Consider the following 26,088-nt stretch of genomic DNA (forward strand, 5'->3'; position numbering starts at 1 on the left):
TATTCACACGTATCTCATCGCTTCAACGTATGTACACAAATACATAATTAATGCAAATTCACAATACACAATATAAATAATTAATATTTATATTGTGTATTGATTTTATATATTAATATTATATATATATATATATATATATATATATAATATTAATTATCTTACTATTAATTAAAATTAAATAAAATTAAATAAAATTAAAATTAAATTAAAACAAATATATATTTTTTTTATTTAATATGAATAATAATATAATCCCAGCAAACCAAGTAATATTTGTATAACTGTTAGTTGTAATTTCCTACTCAATAATATATATAACTGTTCCTACTCAATAATATATATAACTGTTCCTACTCAATAATATATATAACTGTTACATAACATCTAACAGTTATATTGCTGAGTAGGAAATTACAACTAACAGTTATATAAATATTTTTTGATGTTTGCTGGAATAATAATCGTATAATTAACTCATACAGTACAGAACATTGCAGTTATATTGTGGCAATATTGCAATGTTGCAACAATATTAATAATATTGCTGCAATATTCTGTGCTATGGGAATTATCTATTATATTCATTTGCAGCAATATTGCTGCAATATGTAACAACAATAGTCTGTGCTGTATGAGATTTAATAATTGCCTTTCAGAATTATTTAAAAGTTTCCAATCAATAAGAAATAACATAAGAAATAACAGATAAAGTGAAGTAAGAAATAAGAGAGATGCAAATACAAGTATAAAATAATTTTTGTAAAATAATCTAATTAATTAACTTTAGTCACGTGATGTCTTCTGACGCTGTGAAAGTGAGGGGAGCGTCCTGTTTGACCACGTTGCGATTGACCACAGCCAATTATATCGACCTGTGCCTAGGGTAACCAACAACGATTAACCAATCAGAGAGTCCTATTTTGAATTGGCCAATTGGCGACGTGGTCAATCGGGTGCTACCCAAAGTGAGCGTTGAGCGTCCGCGTGAAAAGGCGTCTTTAGACGCGCGGCGCATGCGCTGCTAACTTCGGTGCGAAACGGCTCATTCGGCACAAGATGGCGACCACCGTGAGCGGGGTGTTTCGCGAGGAATTGCGCGATGCGATTTTACGCAGCAAGGTGCTCGTCGTGGGTGCCGGTGGCATCGGATGCGAGATCCTCAAGAACCTCGTCATGTCTGGCTTCGCGGATATCGAGATCGTAAGTGGATTATTCCCCCAGTAGCCAACATAACCTTGTCTCTGCGCGATTTACGCGCGCGTAGTAGAACGTCTAACGCTCTTCCTTCTGTTGTATATAAATAATGCTTACAATTTGCGAAAATTTATGCTCGCGCAAATTGTTCTTATCCAGCCATCGTCTTCTTTATTTCTCGCAATTTATTCCTATTATATTTTTTTTTAATATTGTTTACTCGGGTGATGTTAGTTACTTACTTTTTTCATAATTTTTCTGTATATTTTATTATTCTGTATATTTTTCTGTTTTATTATTTATTATTTTATTATTATTATTATTATTATTATTTTATTGTTCAATTTAGTTTATTTATGTATTAATTTTTATATGTGTATAAAACATATTTTTATGCGTTATAACATTTTTTTGTGATTAATAATGCATGTCTATAATGGATTGTATTTTTAAATAAATCCATTTGTCTTTCAGATTGATTTGGATACAATAGATGTAAGCAATTTGAATAGGCAATTCTTATTTCAAAAGAAACATGTTGGAAAGTCAAAAGCCAGTGTTGCACGTGAGACAGCATTAACATTTAATCCAGATGTTAAAGTGGTGCACTACCATGACAGTATTACATCGTAAGTATTTTGACATTTGTGAGCTGATATATCGATATTATATTTATTCGATACTCTATGTTTGCAGATCAGAGTTTGGTTTGTCATTTTTTAAGAGATTTACAGTGGTTCTAAATGCTCTTGATAACAGAGCAGCCAGAAACCATGTCAATCGCATGTGCTTAGCTGCAGATGTACCATTAATTGAATCTGGTACTGCAGGCTATGAGGGCCAGGTAGAACTCATTAAAAAAGGTCTGAGCCAATGCTATGAGTGTACACCCAAAGCCGCACAAAAGACTTATCCTGGCTGCACTATTCGTAACACACCTAGTGAACCTATTCACTGCATAGTATGGGCCAAGCATCTCTTCAAGTAGGCATTATTATGATATAATCATATTTTATATTGTTTAATATTGGAATCATATATTTTATATTGTCAATCTAATCATCTTGTGTATATATTTTAAACTTTATGCTACTTGCAAGAAATTATTTTTAATTAATGTATTTTTTGTGAAAATTGTTACAGTCAATTATTTGGAGAAGAAGATCCTGATCAGGATGTTTCCCCAGATACAGCAGACCCTGAAGCCACTGGTAATATCTATTTATTATTATATAGTAATATTGAGTTGAATTAATCAAATATTTTTATTCTTTCATATGTTGTTTCATATATTATAATTATTACTTATATTTATTATTATAAAATATATAATTTTATTTATTAATCAACTCATTAATTTTGTTTTATTACGTGTTTATTTTTTATTATTTTTACATTATTTTTTTATCATTTTTAATTATTTTTTTATTTATTATTTTTATTACCTTAAAACACAAATAATGAAGTAATATAAAATTTTGATATTGTAGATGTAGCAGGAGAGGGAGCTTTACAAACAGAGCATAACGACAAAGGCAATATCGATAGAGTTTCTACGCGCGTTTGGGCTCAATCTTGTGATTACGATCCAGAAAAATTATTCACAAAACTTTTTCATGATGATATCAAGTATTTGCTAAGCATGGACAATTTGTGGAAGAAGCGCAGATCACCAACACCATTGAATTGGAGAGAATTACCAGATGGAGGTTTGCCATTGTTCCATAAATATCTTCTTTTTTTATTTTCTCATCGAAATTAACATAATGTTTTATTTCTTTTCAAAGTGGCTGGATGTAGTAAAGAAATTAATCAACCAGGACTGAAGGATCAACAACGCTGGAGTATTTCCAAGTGCGGTTCCATTTTCGCCGACTCATTGAAAAATTTGAGCCAGGCATTGAAAGCTTCCCAAGAAAAGTCGCTGGACAATCATCTGGTCTGGGATAAAGATGATCAACATGCGATGGATTTCGTAGCCGCATGTGCCAATATTCGCGCACACATCTTTGGAATTCCTCAGAAGAGCAGATTCGATATCAAATGTCAGCAATAGTCATATTTTACTAGTTTCTTATTCTTTCTACATTTGGTTTATTTTTTCTCTTGCGAGGCATTAAAGTATCTCCTCTTAAGCTGTTGTTCACGCAATTTTAATTTTCATGGAAATCTTTTTATCTCTAGCAATGGCTGGCAACATAATCCCGGCAATCGCAACCACGAACGCTATAATTGCGGGCATGGTGGTCCTTCACGCTTTCCGAGTTCTTGAAAACAACCTACGGGCTTGTAGATCTGTCTACTTGCGTCTAAAGATGAACCATCGTAATCAGCTGCTGGTGCCAGAGAAGGCAGTAAATCCGCCCAATCCGCAGTGCTATGTCTGCGCACCTACTCCACAGGCGGTTTTAGCGGTTGACACGTCCAACATGACTATCAAAGAACTAGAGGAGTTAGTACTCAAGAACAGACTTAACGTGATCGCTCCTGATGTCATGATCGATGGCACTGGTGCTGTCGTCATCAGCAGCGAAGAGGGCGAGACGGAAGGCAATAACGACAAGAAATTGGAAGAATTGGGAATCAGAGACGGAGCGATTCTTAAAGTCGACGATTTTCAGCAAAATTATTCACTGACTCTCTTTGTGGTTTATCGAGAGAAACCTGGTCCAAAAGATGACAGTCCATCATTTTTAATACTGGCTGACAAGAATGCACTTAAACCCAAGGATGAGGAGGAAGAAGAGAAAGCCTCGACGTCTAATGGACAGGTGAATTATGATTATTTTCAGAAATACTTCTGTATATTAATCTTTGTTTTAATTACTAAGAAAAAAATTTTTTCTGCACAGAACGTGACCGAAATATCAGATACGGCTAAAAAGCGCAAAAACGATTCAGCCGATCTCGAAACTGAAGTTGCAAACAAGAAACGCAAAGTGGAAATTGATAATAACATAGATAACGACGACATTTGCATTATCGATAATGATAATGAACACCATAACTTACCCGAATTAAAAAAATCGAATCCAAGGAAACGGAAACTTTCCGAGGACACAGATTGTTTGATAGTGTGCGATGATCATATCGATTAGTTTCCAAAGTAAGAGATAAGTTTCATAATTTAATACGAGAAACGAGAGAATATTTAAGACATAAATTGAAGATAAAAGTACAGATGGATGAAAGCATTTTTATTGAAATTATGTACAACGTCGACATTTAAATGCAGAAAAATAATTCTTTTTTTTTCGTTTGCTTGTTTTTATTAAAAACATTCAAAATTGATATAACGATTTAATTTTGTACATTACATACAAAGCGTAATGTCATATCGTAAATATCAAGAAAGAAATAGAGCATTTTTTTATGTATTAAGATTGTATTAATTATCATGCCCATCTATAATCACTATTGATTTATAATTTTCATCTATAATATAAATTATGATTATAAAAATCATAAGTAATGACTACATAATTAAATAATTTACTTTATATAATCTTTTTATAAAAAAGTATATTTTTAAAAATCTATATACTTTTAACTTTTTATACTTTAAAAAATATAAAAATTTGTCTAGAGTTCACAATCAAAATTGATTTTTTATATAATAAAAAAGAAAAAGATAATGCAAAGAAAAATATCACTTTTTCTCCTAAAAAAAATTGGAGTCTATTAAAAGAATTTTTTATTTTGAGCATTATATCGTTGCTTTATAATTATCTTGTCAAATCGGAATTAATTTTTTCTCTTAGCACAAGGCAAATACTTGTCTACTTTATAATTATACATCTCAAAGTCCACTTTGTACCTTTCATACAGCCGCAGAATCATATCGGTCGTCAGATTATGAAAATACTTGCATGTTATGTCAAAGTTTGTGATACCAGCACGAGTGCGCTGCAGCTTAGGCAAGTAGACTTTACTTTTGTCCAATTTCAGCTTCGACAGAACGTAATTGACCTCCCCGAAAGTGTATTCATCTAGTTTCAGGATGAAATTGTAGCTCGTATTGCAGACTGCGCAATGAGTATGGTACTGAGACCAGTGATCGTCGAAATTTGGAGGTTGCTCCAACAACCATACCAGGAATTCTCGGAAGCTGGGCACCACTTTTAATCTGCAAAAAGAAATGCAGGCAGGAGCCGAATTCCTTATATGAATTAATACACATATATGTTATTTATACAAGTAAAAGAATTAGATATTAGATGAGGCATGTATTTGCCATGTGTACCTTCTATTTGTCAAAAATATCCTCTGTAGGATGTTGTCACCTGTCACGTTGAGACGAAAGAGTTCCGGTCTTGAAAGATAAAGAATTTGACGAGCGTAGAGCCAAGATTGTGCGGTATATCTGCTATTGTCTTCGATGCGGTCTCTAGAGATAATGTATCAATGTTTCACGCTAATCTGAGTATTAACCAATATTATTATCAAATATTTAAAATTTTATAAAGAAATTTACACATTTTCTTTTCTTTTAAATGATACTCCAGTTGTAGATTATCAGAGTCGACTGTTTTATTAAAGCGATAAGTTTAATAATTACCTATAGGATGAGACTAGCCGTTGAAACGGATGTCTGACGATGAGCAATTTAAAGACAGTATTGTTGGTAGCAAGATATTGGAGATCTCTCAAACTCTTTGGCGACAAAAAGTCCACTTCTCTATAAATTACGTTCTCTTGAATTATTAATATAACAATATACCTTGTTTGTGCGAGAACTAAACAATAAATATGATATAACTAAGCTATAAGCTTTTAAAATAAATTTATTTTTTAATATTTGAATATATATATATGTGTGTGTGTGTGTGTGTGTATGTCAAAATCGGAAGTGACGTTGTGGGATTAATATTATACATTCATTATTATCATTTACTTGTTTATTTATTTTCATATAAATAAATAAATTATTTTATATATACTATAAATATAAATAATAAATATAATTTATATATATGTATAACTATTAGTTATATATATCATTTTATTTTACTAGTTTATTTATTTTCATATAAATAAATAAACTAGTAAAATAAAATGATATATATAACTAAAATAAAAATCTTTATAAATAATAAATTAATAATAGTTTAATGAATTAGAATATGTATCATCAATATGCTCACTTGTAAAAATTGTGGCTGACTCGACGGTTGCTCATGTCGGAGAATAATTTGGTGAAGCTGGTGGATGCAATCTTGCGAATCCAACAATATAACGATCTGTGTTGGGCGTTGTATAAAAAATGCCTTTTGACAAGAGGAGTCTTCAAGTTGTACTTTGCACAAACGTTTGACATCTGTTTCAGCAGACTCGCGCTCTTCTACAGGAACATAGAAATACTCGTTAGAAAGTTGTTTTTGATGAGAATCGTATATTCTTTCGAATTTTATACCTCTAGATCGATCATTTCACCCTTCAATGCGTCCATCTGCAACATATCAATCTCCGTTTCGATACTATTCTTCTTGATTACCCTGTCTGGAATCAAGTATCTATGTGTTCGCACCTGACGTTCGGTCGCTATCAGATTGTCTTCTTCTTTCAAGTTAAAACTTCTTTTCATATTGATTAAAACTAAGAAGATAACAAGACAGAACACAACACGCAAACCCCACTTGAAAATTTGCACTTTACCTGACATTATTAATTGAACAATTAAATATAAACAATCAATTAAACAGTTTAACAGCATACGCAAAATAATCTTGACTCAAAAACTCATCAAAACGATTTAAAATCCATGACACAATTATATATAAACTTTGAAGAAGAATAGATATATTTATACATATTCAATTAAAATTTGAAACATCTACAATACTCTTTTAACTGAAATTTAAAACTATGAAGAACTACAAAATAACGCGTCAGACTAATCCTACAACGCACAGTAGAGTCCTTCCGCACTTTTGTCTTGTGTCAGGACGAACATATCTGTTTGGGAGATTCCCTCTTTGTGTGGGTGGTGAGAGATAATTCTTATCACTTACTGATTTCTCCTTATTCTATTTATTAAACATTTTTTCCTATGAAATTGTTATCAAGTATTGAAAAAACAATAAGACGAAGTAATAAGTTGATAATTATCTTGTATATCTTTCTCTCTCTCTCTCTCTCTTTCTCTCTCTCTCGTAAATCTTCCATTTGCATATACACACATATACATATATATAAAAACACAAAAATGCTAGAATAAACAGAAATCTTACTTTACTTAAATTTATTGAAAAATGTATATTTAATCAACCTCGTATTAGAGATCAAATCATTGCTTTCATATTAATTCAAAATTATCTCGTATAAATATATAATTAAGATAATAACACACACACATACATACGCACACGCACTGATTGCATACATACACATACATATAAGAAGTATCCGAAAAAAAACCGTAGAAAGAAAAAAGTATTAATTTTATTGCATGGATTCTTTCTTTTTGTAGTCGAAAAGGAAGAATGCCAAGTATCTCGATATTATTGCATTTTGCTTGTGGAAAATTCATAGAAAGAGTCTCGAATTTGAATACTCAATGGTACAAAATTTACTTATCCAATCTATGTTATTTTATGACAGAGAAAATGTGTTCACAATTTATATTCGGGCAACTCGATGATTAATGACGATTGAAGACTATTGGAACATGATTCTGTGCATGTGCGCGATTGCCTTTGTAATAATGAATATATGGGTGAATCCAAAAGCACAACCGCTCACTGAGCGGCTAAGTAACAATCGAATATGATTGGCGAATTCAGAGATAGAAACCAATTGATCACAAGCGGTTGTGCTTCTGAATGCATCCTATGAGTAAACCCGTCAATTCCCAAAATTATTTATAGGCCTGATAGACATTAATTATCTTTTGAAAAGATATCTTAATTTAATTATCAAAGTTAAATTATTGAGATTAAATTTGTTTTTTATGTACAATTTAATTAATAACAAGAAATCTAGGATTTCTCTGTGAAACATTTTCTGAATTTTCCATAAGAATATGAATAATATACGTTATTGTTCAATTCATATTTATTATTAGTAAAACTTGGGAATCGACGAGTCGATAAGGAAACATTACAGTCAATTCTTATCTACGATCTCGATATCTGTGATGATCGCGCGAGGAGCGATGATCGCTGTGTCGACTGTGACGACTGGCCGTTCTCCACAAGAACTCGTCGACGCTCCTCTCATAACTACGCTTCTCCAGTGCTGACGCTGTCGCGCTATAATCCGGAGGCAATGGCAGACCGTCATAATATCTTAAAAGAAAAGAAATATTTTTCTTTAATCATACATCACAGAGCTTTTATTCAATTTAGTGCCAATAAAATTTCTCACTTTAATAGAAATTATTTAATATCAATTAATTAATTAATTAAATATTTAATATCAATTAATTATTTCTCACTTTATCTAATAGAAATTATTTAATATCAAATAAATATCTTGAGCAATTTCAATTTTAATTTTAATTAAAATTTATATTTTGCTTAACTCAATAAATACTGAATCTTTTTACTTGATTTGTATTTTGCAGCTAAAATAAAGTATATAGAAGACTCTGATGCGATATCGAATATGTATATTTTTACCTTGGTGGTGGAGGAGGTGGTGGCAAAGTATCATATGGATGTGGGCCATAAGGTGGCAATGGTGGCAACTGATGTTGCATGGTACGCATGTAATCTGCCACATAAGCTTCTGCAACCGCGGCGACGCCTAGACCAGCCCCGTAACCTCTGAAATGATTAATTATTATTATGTAGAATAAGTTAGATAACTTTTAATGACGTGCAATACGTTTTGGAAATTATTAAAGTCAAAATAGAAGCATTGTTAAAAACTTGGAATGCTATGAATATCGATTGGACGGATCGTACTTTGTGTAAGGTGAATCTCCTCGATTGAACCATGGTGTGTATCGATAGGAGTGATCTCTGGATCCTCTGTGATCCCCCGCAACACCATGGGAACCTCTGGCTAAAGAAGCTAAACGCGATCTCGAAGTCAAGAACAGTCTACGTCCCCGTCCGCCTCTTCGTAAAAATCTAGAGTTGCTTATGGGTCTCTTATCGCGATAACGCGACGATTTTACGACGTGCTTTCCTGCTTCCTTGGATTTTCGCAGAATAGGTGTCATCTCGATTCCTGCGAATAGATATATTCGACTTATATAGAATTTAATTTATCAAAAATATACATGAAAAAAAAGGAAAAAATATAATAAAATTGCATATACATCTCTCTTATTTCTTATAATAAATTTATTTATATTTATATATTTTATACATTATATATTTTTTTATATATTTCTCTCAGAGTTACCTTCATCTTCTGGAAACAGTCTACACAATTCCTCGGCAACTCTAGGCTCGATCTCCTGGCCGTCTCGACCGATTTTAACTTGTTTCCCATCATTCCAAGGATTGTACAAATGTAACGTAGCTGTAAACGGTAATTCCTTCCTACAGATCCAGTCAACTTTAAATACACCACCTAAAGCTTTTGCTGATAAGCCAGGAGGCAAAACCTAAAATGCATTACAAGGCTATTTCCTTTTTGCAATTTAAATAATTAATAATAAAATAAATAATATATAATATATATATATATATATATATATATATATATAAAATTAATCAATCAAAAACATACAACAAATCATACAATTATATTTATATTAATTTTGTTCATATTTTATTTGTACCCAGGAAACTGGACCAGCATCTCTTCTCGATTCTGTACTAAGTCTGGCAAAGCCGGCGAATTTTCCCGATTCCTTCACGGAAAACACCAGCAATACGTTTCGCGATTCTCTATAGGCTTGATTCAAGTTTGCTTCATTCTGCGGCAATGTGCTCCACACTCCCTTGGCCTTGGACAGTGTCACATTCTCTGCATTATTGGACTTGATGATGAAAAATCTAGCAAAAGAGACTTGAAAACATTTAAACACTCCAAATTTATACAGACATTTTCTATTAAAAATACATAATCTTAAAGAAAAATTTGTTTCGTATATAAATATTACGTTTCTATAAATTTCAAATCATCATTTAAAAAGCTTTCTAGTTTTCTATAAAATATATGAAGCAAAAAAATATATAAATGACTAAGAAACTCTTTGGACAATTCTAAACTTTTTAATACGCAAGAATATGTTTCTATATCAAATTTATATTAATGCAACAACTGCAATAGCTATTTATTGTTGTCCCCATCCCAACCTTGCATCTCTAAATAAGTAATTCAACTTGGTGGCATAGTCGTAGCTCTTGGTGGTTCCCTTGCTCTCCTTGGACCTGGCTCGCTTAGGCTCGGGACTGGACGACTTGGAATCTCTACTAGATCTACCACGCTTGTTCCTGTTTCTCCTGCCGCGCTTGTTGTCGCCGCGCGAGGACTTGCTGGAAACTGTGCTGATGGTAGGATGACTGGAGTTGCTTGTGTTGGAGCTGCTGGAGGAGATCTCGCTGCGAGTGTCATAGGTCTCGTCCGCGGCGATCCTCAATTCATCGCCGTTGTCGTTCTCGCCACAGCTGAGATTCAGATTGTCGCCGTCTGTGTTGCTACCCATGGTCAACCTGGACCGTTCGCTGGAGGATCAGGCAAGGGTTTCTGCCTGCAACGCAAACACGAAATAGGTTTATTACTACGTCGCGAGTCACATGAGAGCACTCCGGTAGGAGGCACGACCAAGTATCGTAGCGTTTCTCGTACATCTTACGACAATAGCGCAGTAGCAAAGGACTATATAGTATACAGCAAGGAGAGTTCGGGGATTCTGAATCGAACAGAAGGTCCACACTGTCCCGGGAGCTTTCGATCGGGGTGCCTATGGCACCCAGCTCCCTTACACCTAACACAAATCGATCAAGGGGACACATGACAACGGCACGACCGAGCTAAGCTCGGCCAGCTATCTGGCCAGGACGAGTAAACTAGGCTTTACAAACAGTCCTCGAGATTATGTAGCAACCGGTAGACACAGGCAGCGAGGCTGCTCCACGTGTGGGGAGCCGAGGTCTAGAAGAGAGTCTCTGAAAGCACGGAGGAATTTTTTTTCTTTCTTATTTCGAACTGCGAATCTGCCTCGTCCTAGTTATTATTTATCTCTTTATGCACTCCTTCTGAAAGCAGAGATGATGAGTTACGGATAAATTTTATTTTTTTAATAGCATGACCGTTTTTTTTTCCTTTTTTTTTTACTTTCGCAAAACCTGCCAAGAGTCCGTCAAGAAAGAACCTCGTTTATTATTTTTTTTTTCTTTCACGCTTTTTATCATTTTTCTTTACTCTTTTAACCATCTAAAAAAGTTCGCTTCGCGCGGAAGATGGGTCGATCACTAACATGCGAGAAAATTTCTCCCCCAAAATTCTCAAAAATTTTCCTGTCGAAGTCTCTCTTTTTTTTTTTTTCGAGTGACGAGTCCTCCCGAGGGCTCGCGCGACGCACACACTTACGTGACACCCTTTGTCCCTTCACTGACACACTTCACAACGGTAGCACACGCTCTCGGGGGACGATCGTCCGATCGCGATCTCGCGCACAGCACGTTCCGGGATATCTCGTGCGAGGATATCTGGCGCGACTCGCGAGGGAGATCCGAGAGGAGGAGGATCACAGCGGTAAACAACTGCTCGCGGATTGTAGCGGTACACAAATCACGGCGTTCATGGTTCCGGGAATCAATAGACCCGTTCCGTCCCGGTAGCTGCACCTGCACTCGATTCCAAGTGAGATGGACGAATCGAGACGTTGGAGGAAGGAAGAGGACGAGAAGCGCGCAGAAAGAGCTACGCGGAACGGATCCAATCGCTGGCGTCGATCACAGATCGCGTTGACAGAAGATCGGCCGCGAGCTGTCAAATCGCGCGCGCCACGTGACTTTCCGCGCATGCGCGCTAGGTTGAATTGTTTACATCGCGTCTGTTGCGGTTCTAGCAATTTGTTAGTTCATTGCACCTGGCACCTGTCGTGAAAAGTCGCACCATCGCGTGCACAGGTTTAACGATGTATTGTCCAAGCGAGTATCAAAAAACTATCGTTGAATTTAGAGTAAACTAATTGTTAGGAATATGTCATTAAAGGTAATTTACATATCTTGTTACATAAATATATATTACTTACACATATTTCAGATAATTTGTATATATTTGTGTTTTTTTGCTTTATATGTTTATATCTAAAATATCTGCATTATATTTAAAATGTCTATATATTATCTCGATTTATTTATCATTTAATTTGTATTTAATTTATAATTTATAATTATTTATAATTGTATATATTTATAATTATTTATAATTATTATATTACAATTTATAATAATTATTGTAAAATTATAATTTTATAATTCAATTATATTGTTATTCAATTTATAACTCAATTATATTGGTGTAAATTCATGTTTGTTTATTTGTATTTATGTTTATTTATTTTTATTCTTATTTAATTCTTTCTTAATTTTGTTCTTTCTTAATTTTTAGCACAAAAACGAGTATCGCAGATCCATCGAGGACTATCTGCCTGCAGCACCTGTTAGACGCAAGATTGGCCTCTATTGGATCCTAGCTACATTAAGGATTGCTCTAACTTTTGCTCCGCAGACAGGCTACATTCATCCAGACGAATTCTTTCAATCGATAGAAGTTATCTCTGGTATGTCACTGTTTCGTTGCATTCCATTTATTTTCTAAAACGATTCTATTTCTCTCAAATAGGAGATCACTTTGACATCGATGTTTACAAACCATGGGAATTCAATGCCACGTTTCCTGTGCGCACCGCGTTCATTCCTCAACTCGTGGTTGGACTGCCTTATGCAATTCTCAAGAGATTGTCTTCGTATACACTTTATTTTTTTGGACTATCATTGAAGGGACCATACTTCTTCGTGCTCTTTCCACGGCTCTTCATGTGTGCACTGTCATTCCTGTCGGATTATTTTCTGTACAAGATCTGCTGTATGTATGGGCAAAACTACAGGGTCAGACTAGTCACATATGCCAGTTCCTACGTTATGTTGACTTATGCCACTCGTACCTTATCCAATTCTATCGAACTGGTGCTAACTGCTGCACTGTTATACTTTGCTTCCCGGTGCATGGCATATTCGGAGAAGGTACGTCTAATTCCCTTCCTAAGAAACTATTCAATGAGACTAATCGACAAGTTGATGAGAGGAATTTATCAAATTCAATTTTCCAAGATAGATTGTTTTTTTTATATAATTAAATAATTAAAAGCTTTATATAATTAAATAATTAAATAATTAAATTCTTAAATTCTTTATATAATTAAATAATTGAAAACTCTTCACATTTTATCTTTTGTTATTATTTATGTACATATATTTCTGCTTTAATAATTTTATTGTATCGTTACAGGTGGTACTCCAGAGCGATTATCTTTCCAAAAAGTATAACGAAGCAACGACCGGAGGGGAGCGTGTCAAGTACTATAAACTTAAAGCCATGTTACCCTCGCATTCGTTGAACCATTGCTTTCTACTGGCTACGATAACAGTGGTAGGAATATTCAACAGGCCGACCTTCGTTGCGTTTGCCTTCGCTCCCATCTTCTTCTGGCTGCAAAGAGGCCTGGGTTCCAAAAGCGTTGGCTTCAAGGACTTCAACATCAGAATATTTGCTTTCATCCTCTGCGGATTGCCGACCGCGCTTTTATTTATTCTAATCGATAGCTTCTACTTCGGATACTTGACGATGGGAGAAATAGGCCAATTGAAGATCGGGATAAACAATTTTGTGGTGACGCCGGTAAATTTCCTCAAGTATAACGCGAATACGAAGAATCTGGAGGTACATGGACTGCATCCTCGTCTTTTGCACTTTTTCGTAAACGTTCCACTGCTCTTCAGCGTCCTGGGCATCGTCGGGTTGCTGACATTTGCGAAAATGATATACAGGTCAGTCATATACAGGGTGGACCAAAAGTCTGGATATAGTCGAATATCTCGTATAGAATGCATTTTATAACAAAATGCTTACAACTTTAGACAAAAGTTGTAAGGATTAAAAAGATGTATTTAATAAGGGTCCACCCTGTTTATGAAAATTATATTCTTTGCATAGTGAGATGACGATAAACTAACAATAATATTCGTTTCCAGCGGATTGAAAGCGCGATGGCTGCATTTGCCACGTCTGCAGAGCATCGTGGGCCTGATGACCTGCACGTTCGTCGTTCCAATCGCCTTGCTATCTCTATTTCCTCATCAGGAGCCCCGTTTTATAATCCCGGTACTTTTCCCGCTGGTATTCCTTTACGCGCCCGATCTGAGCCAAGTCCCTTGTCTGGATATTGTCCGGTTCAACGATAAGAATGACGAATCTACTACCGAACTTCCACAGAGCAAACCGGGAAAATTGACGTTCTGGTACGTCAGCAATCTGTTGTTGGCTTTCTTCTACGCTTTCGCGCATCAAGGTGGAGTTTTCCCGCTGACGTCTCACATCACGACGGAACTGAAGGCTAAACCGCATCTCACGCACGTGCATTTATATACTTCGTACAGTTACTCGCTACCTACAGCATTGCTACAACTCCGCAATACTCGTAAAGTCTATCGTAGCAGTAGTAATCACAAGTACAAGCTGACACAGGATTTCCACCTGTATGAGCAGGGTTCCAAGCCCCTATCAGAGGTGTTCGACAGCATTGTCAAGAGGATCAGGGACTGCGAAGAGAAATTCGTCGTCAAGAGGATACCTTATAGACTGTACTATGCGTTACCAGCCTCCGCGATAAATGAATTCGTGGAGCTATCGAACAACAGATCGAACTTGTTCAGATTTCACATAGTCAAGACTTTTTATCCTCACATTTCCATAGAGAGATTACCGTCTTTGCGATCGATCCATATACTCGAAAACATGTTAAGTTTGCAGAGCGATGATATTTTTAAAAGCTTTATCAAAGCTACCAAAGATGTTTGTGAGTACATCGAGCAATTTAGATTGCTATTGCTAAAAATCGAATATTTTCTGCCTGAACCAAAGCAAAGAAAGTACAATGAGCAAGTTAAAGAAATAATTAATAATGATTGAATAAATTTAAAAAATAGAAATAATATTTCCAGGCTTTTATTTCTATATAAATATATTAATAGTAATAAAATAATTAAAATAAAATCTAGTCAAAAAGAAAAAGAATTGTTAAAAGACTTATAAAGAATGTTGCAATATATATGTATATACTTATCATAAAAGCATAATTTTATAAGTTTTTACATGCAATTGCAATCCTTATGTGATAAAATATTTAACTTAAAATTAATTAAAATATTTAATATAAATGAATAGTATTTAAAAAATTGATATTAAAAAATGGAAATTTTTTTATAAATCTAAAATTATATATTAATTTAAAATTATATATAACAAAAAATTGGATCCTTAAAAATTAACAAATTAAAATGACGTATTTTTTAATTATTCAAATAATTAAATATTGAGAATATTAAAAACTTTTAAAAATAGATTTTGAAATTACTGAATAAATCTAATCAAATCTACAATTATATAATTTAAGTTATGTAATATATAACATGTTTCATTTATAGAAAGGTCATCATATTCAAAAATTAACAGAAATAATAAATCATGAAAATACAAGTTTTACATTTTTATTTATTGTTTTATTTATTCAACTTTTCAACAAAAGAGATAATCTTTCTAAATACAATTTATTTTATTAAAAAATAAACTTATATATTAAAATAAGCTTACATATTAGCACATCTTTTTTTTCGATTAATAAACGATAAATCTTGATTTACAAAAATAGATTTTTCTATTAATTTGAAAAGTGAATTTTTTGTTAAAAGCTGAGAAAAATAAAATCATTAATCTATCTCTTTCGAGGAAATATGTATAACATATTAGAAAATGTATTTTATTATTTTTAAATTGCACTCTTCATATATGTGATAATATTTATACTCTTTAATTTCTCGGAATATTTTCAATGGAAATTCTTATGAGCAAAAATTAAGTCTTCTGGTATTTTTTTATCTATGACACTCTTATTCTCTTACATATTATATATTATTCTATGTTCTGTCCCATAAAAGAATAGCTACTATTAGATGCATAGATTGAGAGAGTATTCTCTCACACGGAATAATATACACACACATAGAAAAATATAATATACATAGTGTACCAGAAAAATTTCAGTAAAAGATATTATATATTTAGTGAATTAAACGATTAAATTATTTACATAAAAGAAGCGGATTAAAAAAATTCTGTTTTAATTTGCTAATTCCCTGAACTTTTCAGAACACTATGTATAATTCCACAATTGAATCAGCACGAGGTATTTTTATTTTATTATAGCTAAAATATATTTTCTAATAAAATTAATAATAAATTAATTCGGTAGTTACTAACATTACAGCTTATTTTTAGCAGCCCTAATGTGTACTAAATCGCATTTTTTTTTTTAATGAAAAAAACATTATTTTTATAATTTATGAAAAATTTCATTATTTAACTCCTTTGAGGCGAGATGTACCCTCAAACAAGAGAGATGTATTATCAAGCGAAGATTAATATACAGGATTATTATTTTTTGAGCATTTTAATTTGTAATTAAAAATTGTCTATATTTATTTTTATATCTGAAAAACTTCAGATTTAATTTGTCCAAAACTATGAAAATAAGTATATTAATAATTAGAAGAATTATATACAGATTGTGCCGAAAGTTTGCAAACAGGTGAATATTTCAGAACTAATGCATTTTAGAAAAAAATATCTCAGTAAAAATTAATAAGGAAAAATATAAATTTCCATTTAAAAAAATTAAAAGTTGATCTTGATCTGATTTTGGCAACGCCAAGATATAGTCGAATACATATTGCCATTGAATGCCTCTTTTAAATCTTATAACTTTTTTTCTAAAACATTTTTTCCTAAAATGCATTATGAAATATTCGATTGTTTCTTTTTGGCACACTCTGTATGCAGATTTTAATTACATTATAGCGCGCAAAGATTTTTTTGTGTAATTTTTTATGTAGTTTATTAACATATTATATTGTAGAATATAGATTATTTTCCAAATTTTTTTATTTAATCCCAAATTTTATAGAAATTTTTTAAATTATTTTGTTAATTTTATTTTTTTTTTAATTAACTAAGATGCGTTTATATGTCATTTTCGTTATAAGTCCAGGGAAGCTCTTCATTGAATTTGCTTTGATGAGCTGCGTTTCTTGCCGCGTATAATCTCTGAAAATGCATTTAATCAATATACACATATAAAAATATTATTTGCAAAATAATCACTTTTAATTTAAAAGACTTTACTCTATCAAATTATATTATTCTGAATTAATTTACTCAAGGAAATATAAACTTTTTAAGAAAAGCTATTTACAGGATTATCAATATAAGCTTCGCAACCATAGCACCAAACGGAGATGTCGCTGAAACTGAGCGTGATGGGATGCTCGCATTCCTCTGCGTGTTGCATTGCGTGTTGATTGATACTGCGAGCGCAATGTACGGTGTAACATTGTAAGCAGATCCAATTCTCCGCGGTGCTGGCGCACTCCATGCAAGGTAAAGTTACATCAATTCCACTGGGAGGAACTTCGTTGACTGTAAATAAGTGCGGACAATCTCGCAGAGGTACCACCGCGAACATTTCTCCCGCTGTCAGAGCCTACGAGGAATATTGTCATTTTATTCATAAATTTATACTCATTTTATGCATAAAATAATAATTATTTTTATTTATAATTATTAATAATTATGCTTATTTTCATAAGAATTAATTTCCAAAGAGATGAAAGAGATCTCGTATGATGATATAATCGTACGGCGATGAATCATCACCTGAAGATTATCGGAGAGATACTCTAGAAGAGTCGTCGATTGTGTTTCACGTTGTAGAGATGCTGCGCCTTCGTCATCGCGATCCTCGGGTATACGAGAACCTCCTTGTTGATTGTCTTTCGATTGATTCGTTTCGTTTACGCATTTCTGTATACTCTGCGAAGCTGCAAATTAAATGCATATCATTTATCTTCTGATCGTATTCAATAATTATTAAATCGCAAATTTAATATAATAATATTTAATAATAAATAATAATTAATTTACTTAATAATATTTTTTACCATCCAATTTTTTCATTTCGCTCTTTTTCAATCCAGAATTTCTCCTAGTCTCATCCGTTGCGCTTCTCGTCGGACGCAATTCAGAGTTCTTAATTTTAATATTCTCCACTTCATTTGTCAACTTTAGAATTTCTTCATCCGTCACCAGGTTCAAACGATTCTTATCGATCGCCAAGTTCAATTCCAATTTCTCACTTTCGATTACTTCTAAAGCAATTTTCGATTCCGTTTGTTTTGGCTTTTCTGTGATTCTTCCTTGTTCGTCAAGCTTGTTCAGAGTTTTCTTGAGTTTGGGGAGCAGTTTTTCCTTCGGCAAGGACATTCCATATTGCAGATTAGGCCAGAATTTCTTGTGAGTTTTCAACACGTTATTGATGGAATTAACTGCGCTAGAGCAGGGGATCAAACCGGAATCCAGCATGGGCAGCGGATCGCCCAAGAGAGCCTTGGTGCACATGGTCATCGCATGAGAAATGGAGTTGATGTTGTAGCCTCCTTCAAGACTGAGGATTATGCGGCCGTTGGCCAGGGACGAAAGCCAATGGATCAAATGGCCATAGAGCTCCGGACTTACCAGGCAACCTTATGAGAAATAAAAATAACTTATTAGTTTTTTTTATATAAATCATGGAAGTGTATATAAGATATTTATAAATGAATATTTTTATTTTTCTATTAAATTTTTAAATGTGTTTTAAAATAAAACCAAGCCATATTTAATAATTATTGTTTACATTAAAATACATTTACCTCCGAGTGGATCACCCACACAAGCATCAAATCCAGCAGAAACCAAAATCAGTTCTGGATTAAACTGATAAGCAATGGGCATCACGACTTGCTGAAAAACTGCTATGTATTCAGCGTCTCCCATTCCTTTCTGCAATATTACACATTCTCTATTAAAATATAAATCTTTACAAGATGAAATGAAATAATAGGTTGTTTTAGAAATATTGTTTGAAATATATGACTATTTTTATTTACTTTGTTCCACGGTATGTTTACATTGAATCCTTCGCCTGCGTTTAAGCCAACGCTCGTATAATTAGCTCGCTTGGAATTTGGGAAAAAGCTCCCATTATCATAACGATGTACAGAAATATAAAGAATTTTGGGATCTTCTTCAAAGATGGATTGCGTCCCATTACCATGATGCACGTCCCAATCCACTATTAACACTCTATAAAACATTCATTTTTATATTAAATTTTTGTAAAAAAACACATGATAATATTATTAAATAATTCACGATCATTTTCAAAATTAAAGTGGCTATTGTACCTCTTTAAATGATGAAACTGTACGGCATATTGCGCAGCTATAGCCACATTGTTAAAGATACAAAAACCGCATGCATTATCTTCCTCAGCATGATGTCCTGGTGGTCTCACAATGGCTATTCCGGATTGACTTTCTCCATTTAAAACCGCGTCCACCATTTTTAAAAGGCAGCCGGCAGACACGCAGGCACTTGACCACGTTTCATTGTGAAGATAAACGGAATTATAATCCGACGCTTGCTTCTGCAATTCCTTAGGTTTTAAAGTCGAAGTCCTTTTGATACTATCAATGTAATCCTTTGAATGAGCCAAGGATAATTCTGCTAGTGTCGCACTCCTTCCCTTTGTGGGAAAAAGAAATAATCATATTTTTTTTCCTTTTTCTGTAACTTCTCTTAAATTAAATAAACAGTTTATGATAAAATAAATTCAAGATTCTTTATAAATCAAATATATATAGAATTATATATAATTTAGATATATAACTGTTAGATATACTTTATTTAGATATATAACTGTTGGATACATATAATTTAAATATATAATTGTTTGAAAATTAAATTTATACATTTTTAGATTTTGTCATACTTGCAGCAAATGACACCGTTCCAACAGGCCATACTTTTCATGATTATTATAAATGCTAGAGATGCGAGATGGTTTCTCTGGATGGATATTGTCAGAGATATTGCAATGCTTCTGCATTTTTTCATCATAAACGATACACACTTTGTGAGGCGCCTTATGTAACCTTGTAACTGCAAAAATTTAAATAATAGTTTTTAATAATAACAAATATAAAATAGTATATTCTTATGAATATACATATTTTAAATATCTTTTATATATTTTAATATTTAAATCTTTATTAAATAACATAAATTTGATGAGAGGTCATCTTTGACAGATTTTAATCTTTCATAGGAAATAATAAAAAAAACTAACATTAATAACGTAAAAGTCAATAATATAAATAACACAAGTCTATTAGAATTGTTAACAATTATTTATAAACAATTAAATTATTAAAGGATTAAAATTAATATCAAGAGATAATCTCATATTAACTGTTATATACTGTTATGTTAGTAATTATAACTATATTATAACTGTTATATTAGTAATAAACAAAATGTATACTGTGATCTTTTTATCTAAATATTTTTATCCAATTTTCTTCAAATAATGCAATTTTTGAATACTTACGTAATATCAATTCATTTAATTTTTTATCGATGACTTCCAAAACTTCTTTGCTTTGTTTAGGATAGCAATTTCGAGTTTCATATTTATCTGGTTTAAAATCGTTGCCTCTGAAATAACGAGGTGTTAATATAAATAATTAAATAGATGTTAACATTATATAATATAATTTATAACAAAAAATACAAAAAATTTATATAATAACAAGTTTTTTAATTGTCAAGTACATAATATATGTTATTCTAAAATAATATTACAGAAATTAATTTCTCACTTGTATGTAACCATAACTACATGTCTATTAGCAATTTCCTCCTTGTTATGTGTTATGCTATTGATACTATGCATTTCTTGGTATTGATAACATTTCCAATATGGTTTGTGTGCATAGATTACATTCAGAATAGTGTCACGTATACTGCAATAATAAAAAGCTTTGTAAAAAAAAACATTATTAATATTACAACATCAAAAATAATAGATAACAATATAATTCTAAGACTTATTAATATAAAAAATAATATCAATATTATCAATATTTTTATCAATATTTAAAAATTAATAATAATACTTATTAATATAAGAAATATTAATATCAATAATATTTTGCAGTTAATTTAAAATTTTAAAAATATAATGATATATGTTGCGTTAATATAATAATATAAGCTAATATAATATAATTAAATAATATAAATAATATATTTATAATACATATGCAGTTTCAAGAACTATATCTAACAATACATTTTTTATTGTTTACCTTGATGATGGCAAGTCAAGTGTTTGTAAAATAGGGCATGGATCACCCAATAAAGTTCTTAAAGTCAATGCTGCACCTTCTGCTAAAGATTTCAAGCAATAACCACCCTACATATAAAACACTTTAATATTTTAAAATATTTAAATAAATAAAATATATAATATAAATATATATGTATATTAAAGAAAAAAATATTTTTTAAAATATACCTCTAAAATTACGGCGACTTTTCCAGCTGCCAGACTTAATAACGATGATAGTAAATGAGAATAACACGCTGGAGTTATTAACATCTCTCCCTATATTAATACAATGTATTTATTATCAACTTATTATTGATGATTATTTATCATTGATTTAAGAATTAAATAATATAAGAATTTAATATAATAACTAAAAGTAATATATTTTAACAAAATTTCATATATGTAATATATTTTTGTAAAAATTGTATATAAGTCAAATTATAAAAGACAAAAAAATCAGGTTCTATGTGTATTATAAATTTCTTTCTGATAAATAAATATATTCATAAACAAAAATATAATTAATAGTGATATAGATACAATGATATTATAATTGTGCTACACATCTTATAAAATAATTCAAATCTCTTTAGAGGAAAAAAATATAAAAATTTGATATACCTATATTTTCCTATTCTTATGACTTATGTAAAATAAAAACGCCATTATAATGAAAATTAATTAAATTTGTGATGAATAATTTTTACACATGGTAATCAATATAAAATAATATAAAATTTTTTAACCTTCTCATCACCGATTGCGGCATCAAATCCAGCGGAAATAAGGATGAGATCTGGAGAGAACTAGGAAGAAAATAAAAAAATGAAAAATAATATAAAAATATGCATAAATTTACCTCTGGACAACCTAGAGCTGCATCATAACCAGCTGATACTATTATAAGATCTGGTTGAAACTACAATAATGTACTTTCATTAAAAATTAATTTGGACATTAATGGAGTTAATGTACTAGTAAATAAACTGTAATGCATACTTCGTAAGCCATTGGCAATAAAACTTGTTGGAAGATCGCGATGTAATCAGCATTAGTCATACCAGTCTTATTTAAGGGTATATTAAAGTTATAACCCTCTCCAAGATCCTCTCCAATATAATGAAAGTCAGATTCCTTTAGATTGGGCCAGAATTCTCCATATTCATAACGATGTATAGAAAAATAGACTACACTGTAAACATATTTGAAAGCAATTAAAATTAAATCATTACAGATTTATTATTATAATAAAATATATAAACTATTTTATATATTTAATACATGTTAAAAATAATTCAAAGCAATAATTTACAAGAGAAAAACGGAAAAGATACCGTGGATCATTGTAAAACATTTGTTGCGTTGCTTGTCCATGATGAACATCCCAATCCACAATTAAAATTCTATTCGCCAAATTAGAGCTCAAAGCTTTCTCTACTGCAATAGCCACATTGTTGAAAAAGCAGTAACCACAGTACTCTGATTTCATGGCATGATGACCCGGTGGCCTAAAACAATTTATATTAATATTTATTATCTAATAATATTGCATTATTCATGTAAAATAAAACACAATAAGAATTAATAAATTAAATCTAAGATTATTATTATATATCAATCTCTCTTGATAAAATGATTGAATAAAGCTAATCAAATTAAAGATCCATATTTTATCAAGATTTTGAAATATTTTTAACTTACCTAATGATAGCCATACCATTTTGAATTTCGCCTTTACAGATACTTTCCACTAAATTGATTGTTGAGCCCACAGCTAGTAAAGATAATTTATATGTAGACTGTAAATAAAAAATTAATTTACAGATATATTGAATATAAAAATTTTGTATATTTATATGTTATTATATAAGACATTTTATTATCATTTAAAATATTTTACTATTAATTTTATCATTTTTAAATTAAAATTGTATTTAAAATTAGATCTGTACATACTGGATGAACAAAGACAGCATCATATTTGGAAGAAAGCAATTCCAAATTCTCAGAATCTGCACAGCCATCTGTTGCCTTCAAGATATCAATTTGTTTCTGACTGTGCTTTGTCAGGATCTCATTTTCTGTAGCCAATCTTGATTCGACGCGCTTACATCTTTGCACCAAATTCAGTTCTTCACATCTTTGCAAAACTCGTGTAAATCTAGCCGGACATTCAGGATAATTTGGATCCCAGAGGCATTCATGCTCTGCCATGCTTCGATCAAATACAAGACCAGTCTCCTTTCGTACTATTTTGTACGCGTCAATTGCATTTTGATATACATCTCGTATGAAACTATTGTTGGATTTTTTATTCAACAGCAGCTGTCGTTGAGCTGCCTCTCGTTTGGCAGCCAACAGTGCAGCTGATGGACGAACTACCTATAATCAAAGTATCAAGTACTATGTGGATTTTTAATTTAAAATTTGTTTAGAAAGATTTGTTAGATTATATTATAATTTATGCAAATATATCTTTATATTTTTTAATGAATACTTTTACATACATTTTTAGCAATATAATAAATTGTTAATATTTACATTTTTTGATTTTCCAGGCTTCTTTGTTTTCTTAACACTCTCAAACATATTTGTAGTAGATCTTTGGCACTTGCTGGAACTTTCGATTACTTTTATTAGTTCAATTTCACTGTCTGCTAATTGTTTAGCAGCAGTGAACAAATCTGACCTCACTATAGGCTCAGTCTGTAAAATTATATATATATTTTTTATAAAACTCTAAGCATAAATATATAACATGAGCAAATAGTATACGGATGTCTAAGATCTATTATTTAAAGTACATCATTTGCAGTAATCATTAACATATTTTTATTAATATTTTTTTTTATATATTATAATTAATATAAGTATATTAATAGGCATATTAACAGCAGAAAAATTCCAAAACCAGCACAAAGGAAAGATTAAATTACAGCAAAAGAATAGAAAGCTGAGGAAGAGCAAAAAGAATTAGTTCAATTTTACAATTTTTATAAAAAGAAGATGGTTTGAAAGATCCTGAAGATCATTTATATAACACATAAACTAAAAAATTCTGAAATTTTTTATCATCACAAATCAAACAACAGAGATAAATTTAATCAATCGCCAGAGATCAATTTTAGCAAATGCAAAACAAAACAATAGAAGTAGAAAAAAATAGCATTCTCTTCAATTTTTGTTTAAGGAAAATAGGCACTTCCCAAGCTCACCTTTAAACTGTAACGACAAGATCTGTACTAGTAATGCAATACGTAAAGCTTAATGTAGCAAAACTATTTGCTGCGTAGGCGGTGCAACCTATCCTTTTATAGGCATATCCCTTCTCTCATATATGTTATCATTTTATCTTCGAAGGTTAATGATAAGACAAAGCTACAAGTACAAACACACGTAGAACTCATTAACAATAATAAATTCTTACCATTTGCTCTAATTAAGAGGGTCTAATAAACATCAAAATCAGATGCTACAGATAAACATTGGACTCATCACAACTGATACAAATTACCAATCACTTAATTATTAATTTTTCTTCCAGAAAATTATGCCAAGAGATTCGAAGGATAAAGCATCTTTAATTCATTTACATTATTTTATCTATTTTTTTTTTTCAATTTCACCATCACTCTCGTGTTTACTCTGACGAAAAACACTGCAGTGTGTCATGAAGTGCTAGTTGCACGATGGAGAGAAGCAAGATGCAAATTTTAAATTTGACGTACGATTAGTTTTTTGTCAGATGTATCGATTGGCTCTCGTCTAGAAAATTTCTTTAGTGACGTTTTCGAATGGTCGAGTTTGATTCGACCCGAGATAGTTCACTAGACGTAATTGACCAATCATAGTCGTTCTTCTGAAGAATGTATGATTACATATAATTTTTTAAATTTAATATTTAAATGAAATAAAATTTATTATTATAATTTAATTATTATTATTTATAATATTAATATTATTAATATTTAAATTTAAATAAAATTTATTATTATAATTTATATATATAAAATTTATTATTATAATTTATATATATATATATATAAAATTTATATTTATATATACTACACTTTTTTTCAACGATCCTTTGATTATTTGACTAGCGACATTAAGTTATTTTATAATTTTTATATATATAAATATATTTCTTATAGTATTTCTTATAGTATATATATGTATATAATATTCATTATTATAATAATTAAAATTTTGTTGTTATAATAATGAATATTATATAAATATATTATTAAAATTTCACTAATTTATCTATAACAATTATTATTAAATAAATATCATTTATATTCAGAATCGGGTAATTAATATTTGAATATGGGCGAGAGTTGCCTAAAAATGGCGGACCAATCAAAAGTGGCCCCCTGATGGCCAGTTTCTTATTAGAGGGTCTCTACTCTGACAAATACACTATCTATGATCTA

At 31.3% G+C, this 26,088-nt stretch overlaps 5 protein-coding genes across 9 annotated transcripts; 2 read left to right on the forward strand and 3 right to left on the reverse strand.

The window, feature by feature from the left end:
* Positions 1-1,049: 1,049 nt before the first annotated feature.
* On the forward strand, positions 1,050-4,377 carry LOC105249714 (SUMO-activating enzyme subunit 2). Its single transcript, XM_011255382.2, has 8 exons — positions 1,050-1,203; positions 1,672-1,826; positions 1,894-2,181; positions 2,341-2,408; positions 2,688-2,906; positions 2,985-3,242; positions 3,382-3,968; positions 4,050-4,377. Exons 1-8 carry the CDS (start codon positions 1,060-1,062, stop codon positions 4,293-4,295), a joined length of 1,965 nt encoding a protein of 654 aa, XP_011253684.1. The 5' UTR covers positions 1,050-1,059; the 3' UTR covers positions 4,296-4,377.
* Positions 4,378-4,876: 499 nt separating this feature from the next.
* Positions 4,877-7,008, reverse strand: LOC105249713 (carbohydrate sulfotransferase 11). 2 transcript variants are annotated; one of them, XM_025405928.1, is made up of 6 exons: positions 6,725-7,007; positions 6,611-6,646; positions 6,342-6,538; positions 5,756-5,875; positions 5,441-5,584; positions 4,877-5,323 (listed from the first exon to the last, which is right to left on the reverse strand). In XM_025405928.1, the coding sequence occupies exons 1-6, from the start codon at positions 6,908-6,910 to the stop codon at positions 4,942-4,944; spliced, it is 1,065 nt and encodes a 354-aa protein (XP_025261713.1). In that variant the 5' UTR covers positions 6,911-7,007; the 3' UTR covers positions 4,877-4,941. The 2 variants fall into 2 exon arrangements, with proteins under 2 accessions (XP_025261713.1, XP_011253682.1); XM_011255380.2 differs by having other exon boundaries at positions 6,611-7,008.
* Positions 7,009-8,271: 1,263 nt separating this feature from the next.
* Positions 8,272-11,927, reverse strand: LOC105249716 (YTH domain-containing protein 1). Of its 2 annotated transcripts, none has more exons than XM_011255386.3 (7): positions 11,689-11,927; positions 10,452-10,846; positions 9,932-10,148; positions 9,550-9,754; positions 9,105-9,372; positions 8,817-8,963; positions 8,272-8,483 (listed from the first exon to the last, which is right to left on the reverse strand). In XM_011255386.3, exons 2-7 carry the CDS (start codon positions 10,799-10,801, stop codon positions 8,309-8,311), a joined length of 1,362 nt encoding a protein of 453 aa, XP_011253688.1. In that variant the 5' UTR covers positions 10,802-10,846; positions 11,689-11,927; the 3' UTR covers positions 8,272-8,308. The 2 variants fall into 2 exon arrangements, with proteins under 2 accessions (XP_011253688.1, XP_011253687.1); XM_011255385.3 differs by having other exon boundaries at positions 10,945-11,927.
* A 185-nt stretch (positions 11,928-12,112) lies between these two features.
* On the forward strand, positions 12,113-15,321 carry LOC105249717 (GPI mannosyltransferase 4). Its single transcript, XM_011255387.3, has 5 exons — positions 12,113-12,315; positions 12,715-12,886; positions 12,949-13,349; positions 13,615-14,153; positions 14,358-15,321. Exons 1-5 carry the CDS (start codon positions 12,304-12,306, stop codon positions 15,292-15,294), a joined length of 2,061 nt encoding a protein of 686 aa, XP_011253689.1. The 5' UTR covers positions 12,113-12,303; the 3' UTR covers positions 15,295-15,321.
* A 1,952-nt stretch (positions 15,322-17,273) lies between these two features.
* Positions 17,274-25,328, reverse strand: LOC105249732 (histone deacetylase 6). Of its 3 annotated transcripts, none has more exons than XM_025405932.1 (19): positions 25,080-25,328; positions 24,194-24,358; positions 23,609-24,034; positions 23,354-23,451; positions 22,987-23,160; positions 22,652-22,844; positions 22,399-22,458; positions 21,836-21,925; positions 21,627-21,733; positions 21,138-21,281; positions 20,867-20,973; positions 20,249-20,418; positions 19,662-20,002; positions 19,365-19,560; positions 19,128-19,257; positions 18,378-18,959; positions 18,094-18,257; positions 17,633-17,920; positions 17,274-17,484 (listed from the first exon to the last, which is right to left on the reverse strand). In XM_025405932.1, exons 1-19 carry the CDS (start codon positions 25,080-25,082, stop codon positions 17,401-17,403), a joined length of 3,522 nt encoding a protein of 1,173 aa, XP_025261717.1. In that variant the 5' UTR covers positions 25,083-25,328; the 3' UTR covers positions 17,274-17,400. The 3 variants fall into 3 exon arrangements, with proteins under 3 accessions (XP_025261717.1, XP_025261716.1, XP_025261718.1); XM_025405931.1 differs by lacking the exon at positions 22,399-22,458 and adding an exon at positions 22,512-22,571; XM_025405933.1 differs by lacking the exons at positions 22,399-22,458; positions 25,080-25,328 and adding exons at positions 22,512-22,571; positions 24,868-25,059.
* Between the last annotated feature and the right edge of the window lie 760 nt (positions 25,329-26,088).

This window comes from Camponotus floridanus, unplaced genomic scaffold, assembly GCF_003227725.1.
Source record: "Camponotus floridanus strain SB8 unplaced genomic scaffold, Cflo_v7.5 scaffold127, whole genome shotgun sequence".
In the NCBI taxonomy this organism is placed as follows: Eukaryota; Metazoa; Arthropoda; class Insecta; order Hymenoptera; family Formicidae; genus Camponotus; species Camponotus floridanus.

Coding starts and splice junctions, on each gene's coding strand:
- LOC105249714 (XM_011255382.2), top strand. CDS start 1,060: ATGGCGACCACCGTGAGCGGGGTGTTTCGCGAGGAATTGCGCGATGCG. Junction 2,409..2,687: donor AGCAGACCCTGAAGCCACTG/GTAATATCTATT, acceptor TTGATATTGTAG/ATGTAGCAGGAGAGGGAGCT. Junction 2,907..2,984: donor GAGAGAATTACCAGATGGAG/GTTTGCCATTGT, acceptor TTCTTTTCAAAG/TGGCTGGATGTAGTAAAGAA.
- LOC105249732 (XM_025405932.1), bottom strand. Junction 20,974..21,137: donor GTAGTTATGGTTACATACAA/GTGAGAAATTAA, acceptor TCGTTATTTCAG/AGGCAACGATTTTAAACCAG. Junction 17,921..18,093: donor ATCTCTCCGATAATCTTCAG/GTGATGATTCAT, acceptor TATTCCTCGTAG/GCTCTGACAGCGGGAGAAAT.
- LOC105249717 (XM_011255387.3), top strand. Junction 13,350..13,614: donor GCATGGCATATTCGGAGAAG/GTACGTCTAATT, acceptor GTATCGTTACAG/GTGGTACTCCAGAGCGATTA. Junction 14,154..14,357: donor TTTGCGAAAATGATATACAG/GTCAGTCATATA, acceptor ATTCGTTTCCAG/CGGATTGAAAGCGCGATGGC.
- LOC105249713 (XM_011255380.2), bottom strand. CDS start 6,910: ATGCTGTTAAACTGTTTAATTGATTGTTTATATTTAATTGTTCAATTA. Junction 5,585..5,755: donor CGGCTAGTCTCATCCTATAG/GTAATTATTAAA, acceptor CATTATCTCTAG/AGACCGCATCGAAGACAATA. Junction 5,324..5,440: donor ATATTTTTGACAAATAGAAG/GTACACATGGCA, acceptor TTCTTTTTGCAG/ATTAAAAGTGGTGCCCAGCT.
- LOC105249716 (XM_011255386.3), bottom strand. CDS start 10,801: ATGGGTAGCAACACAGACGGCGACAATCTGAATCTCAGCTGTGGCGAG. Junction 10,149..10,451: donor TACTTATTTAGAGATGCAAG/GTTGGGATGGGG, acceptor CTCTTTTGCTAG/ATTTTTCATCATCAAGTCCA. Junction 9,373..9,549: donor ACTGTTTCCAGAAGATGAAG/GTAACTCTGAGA, acceptor ATCTATTCGCAG/GAATCGAGATGACACCTATT.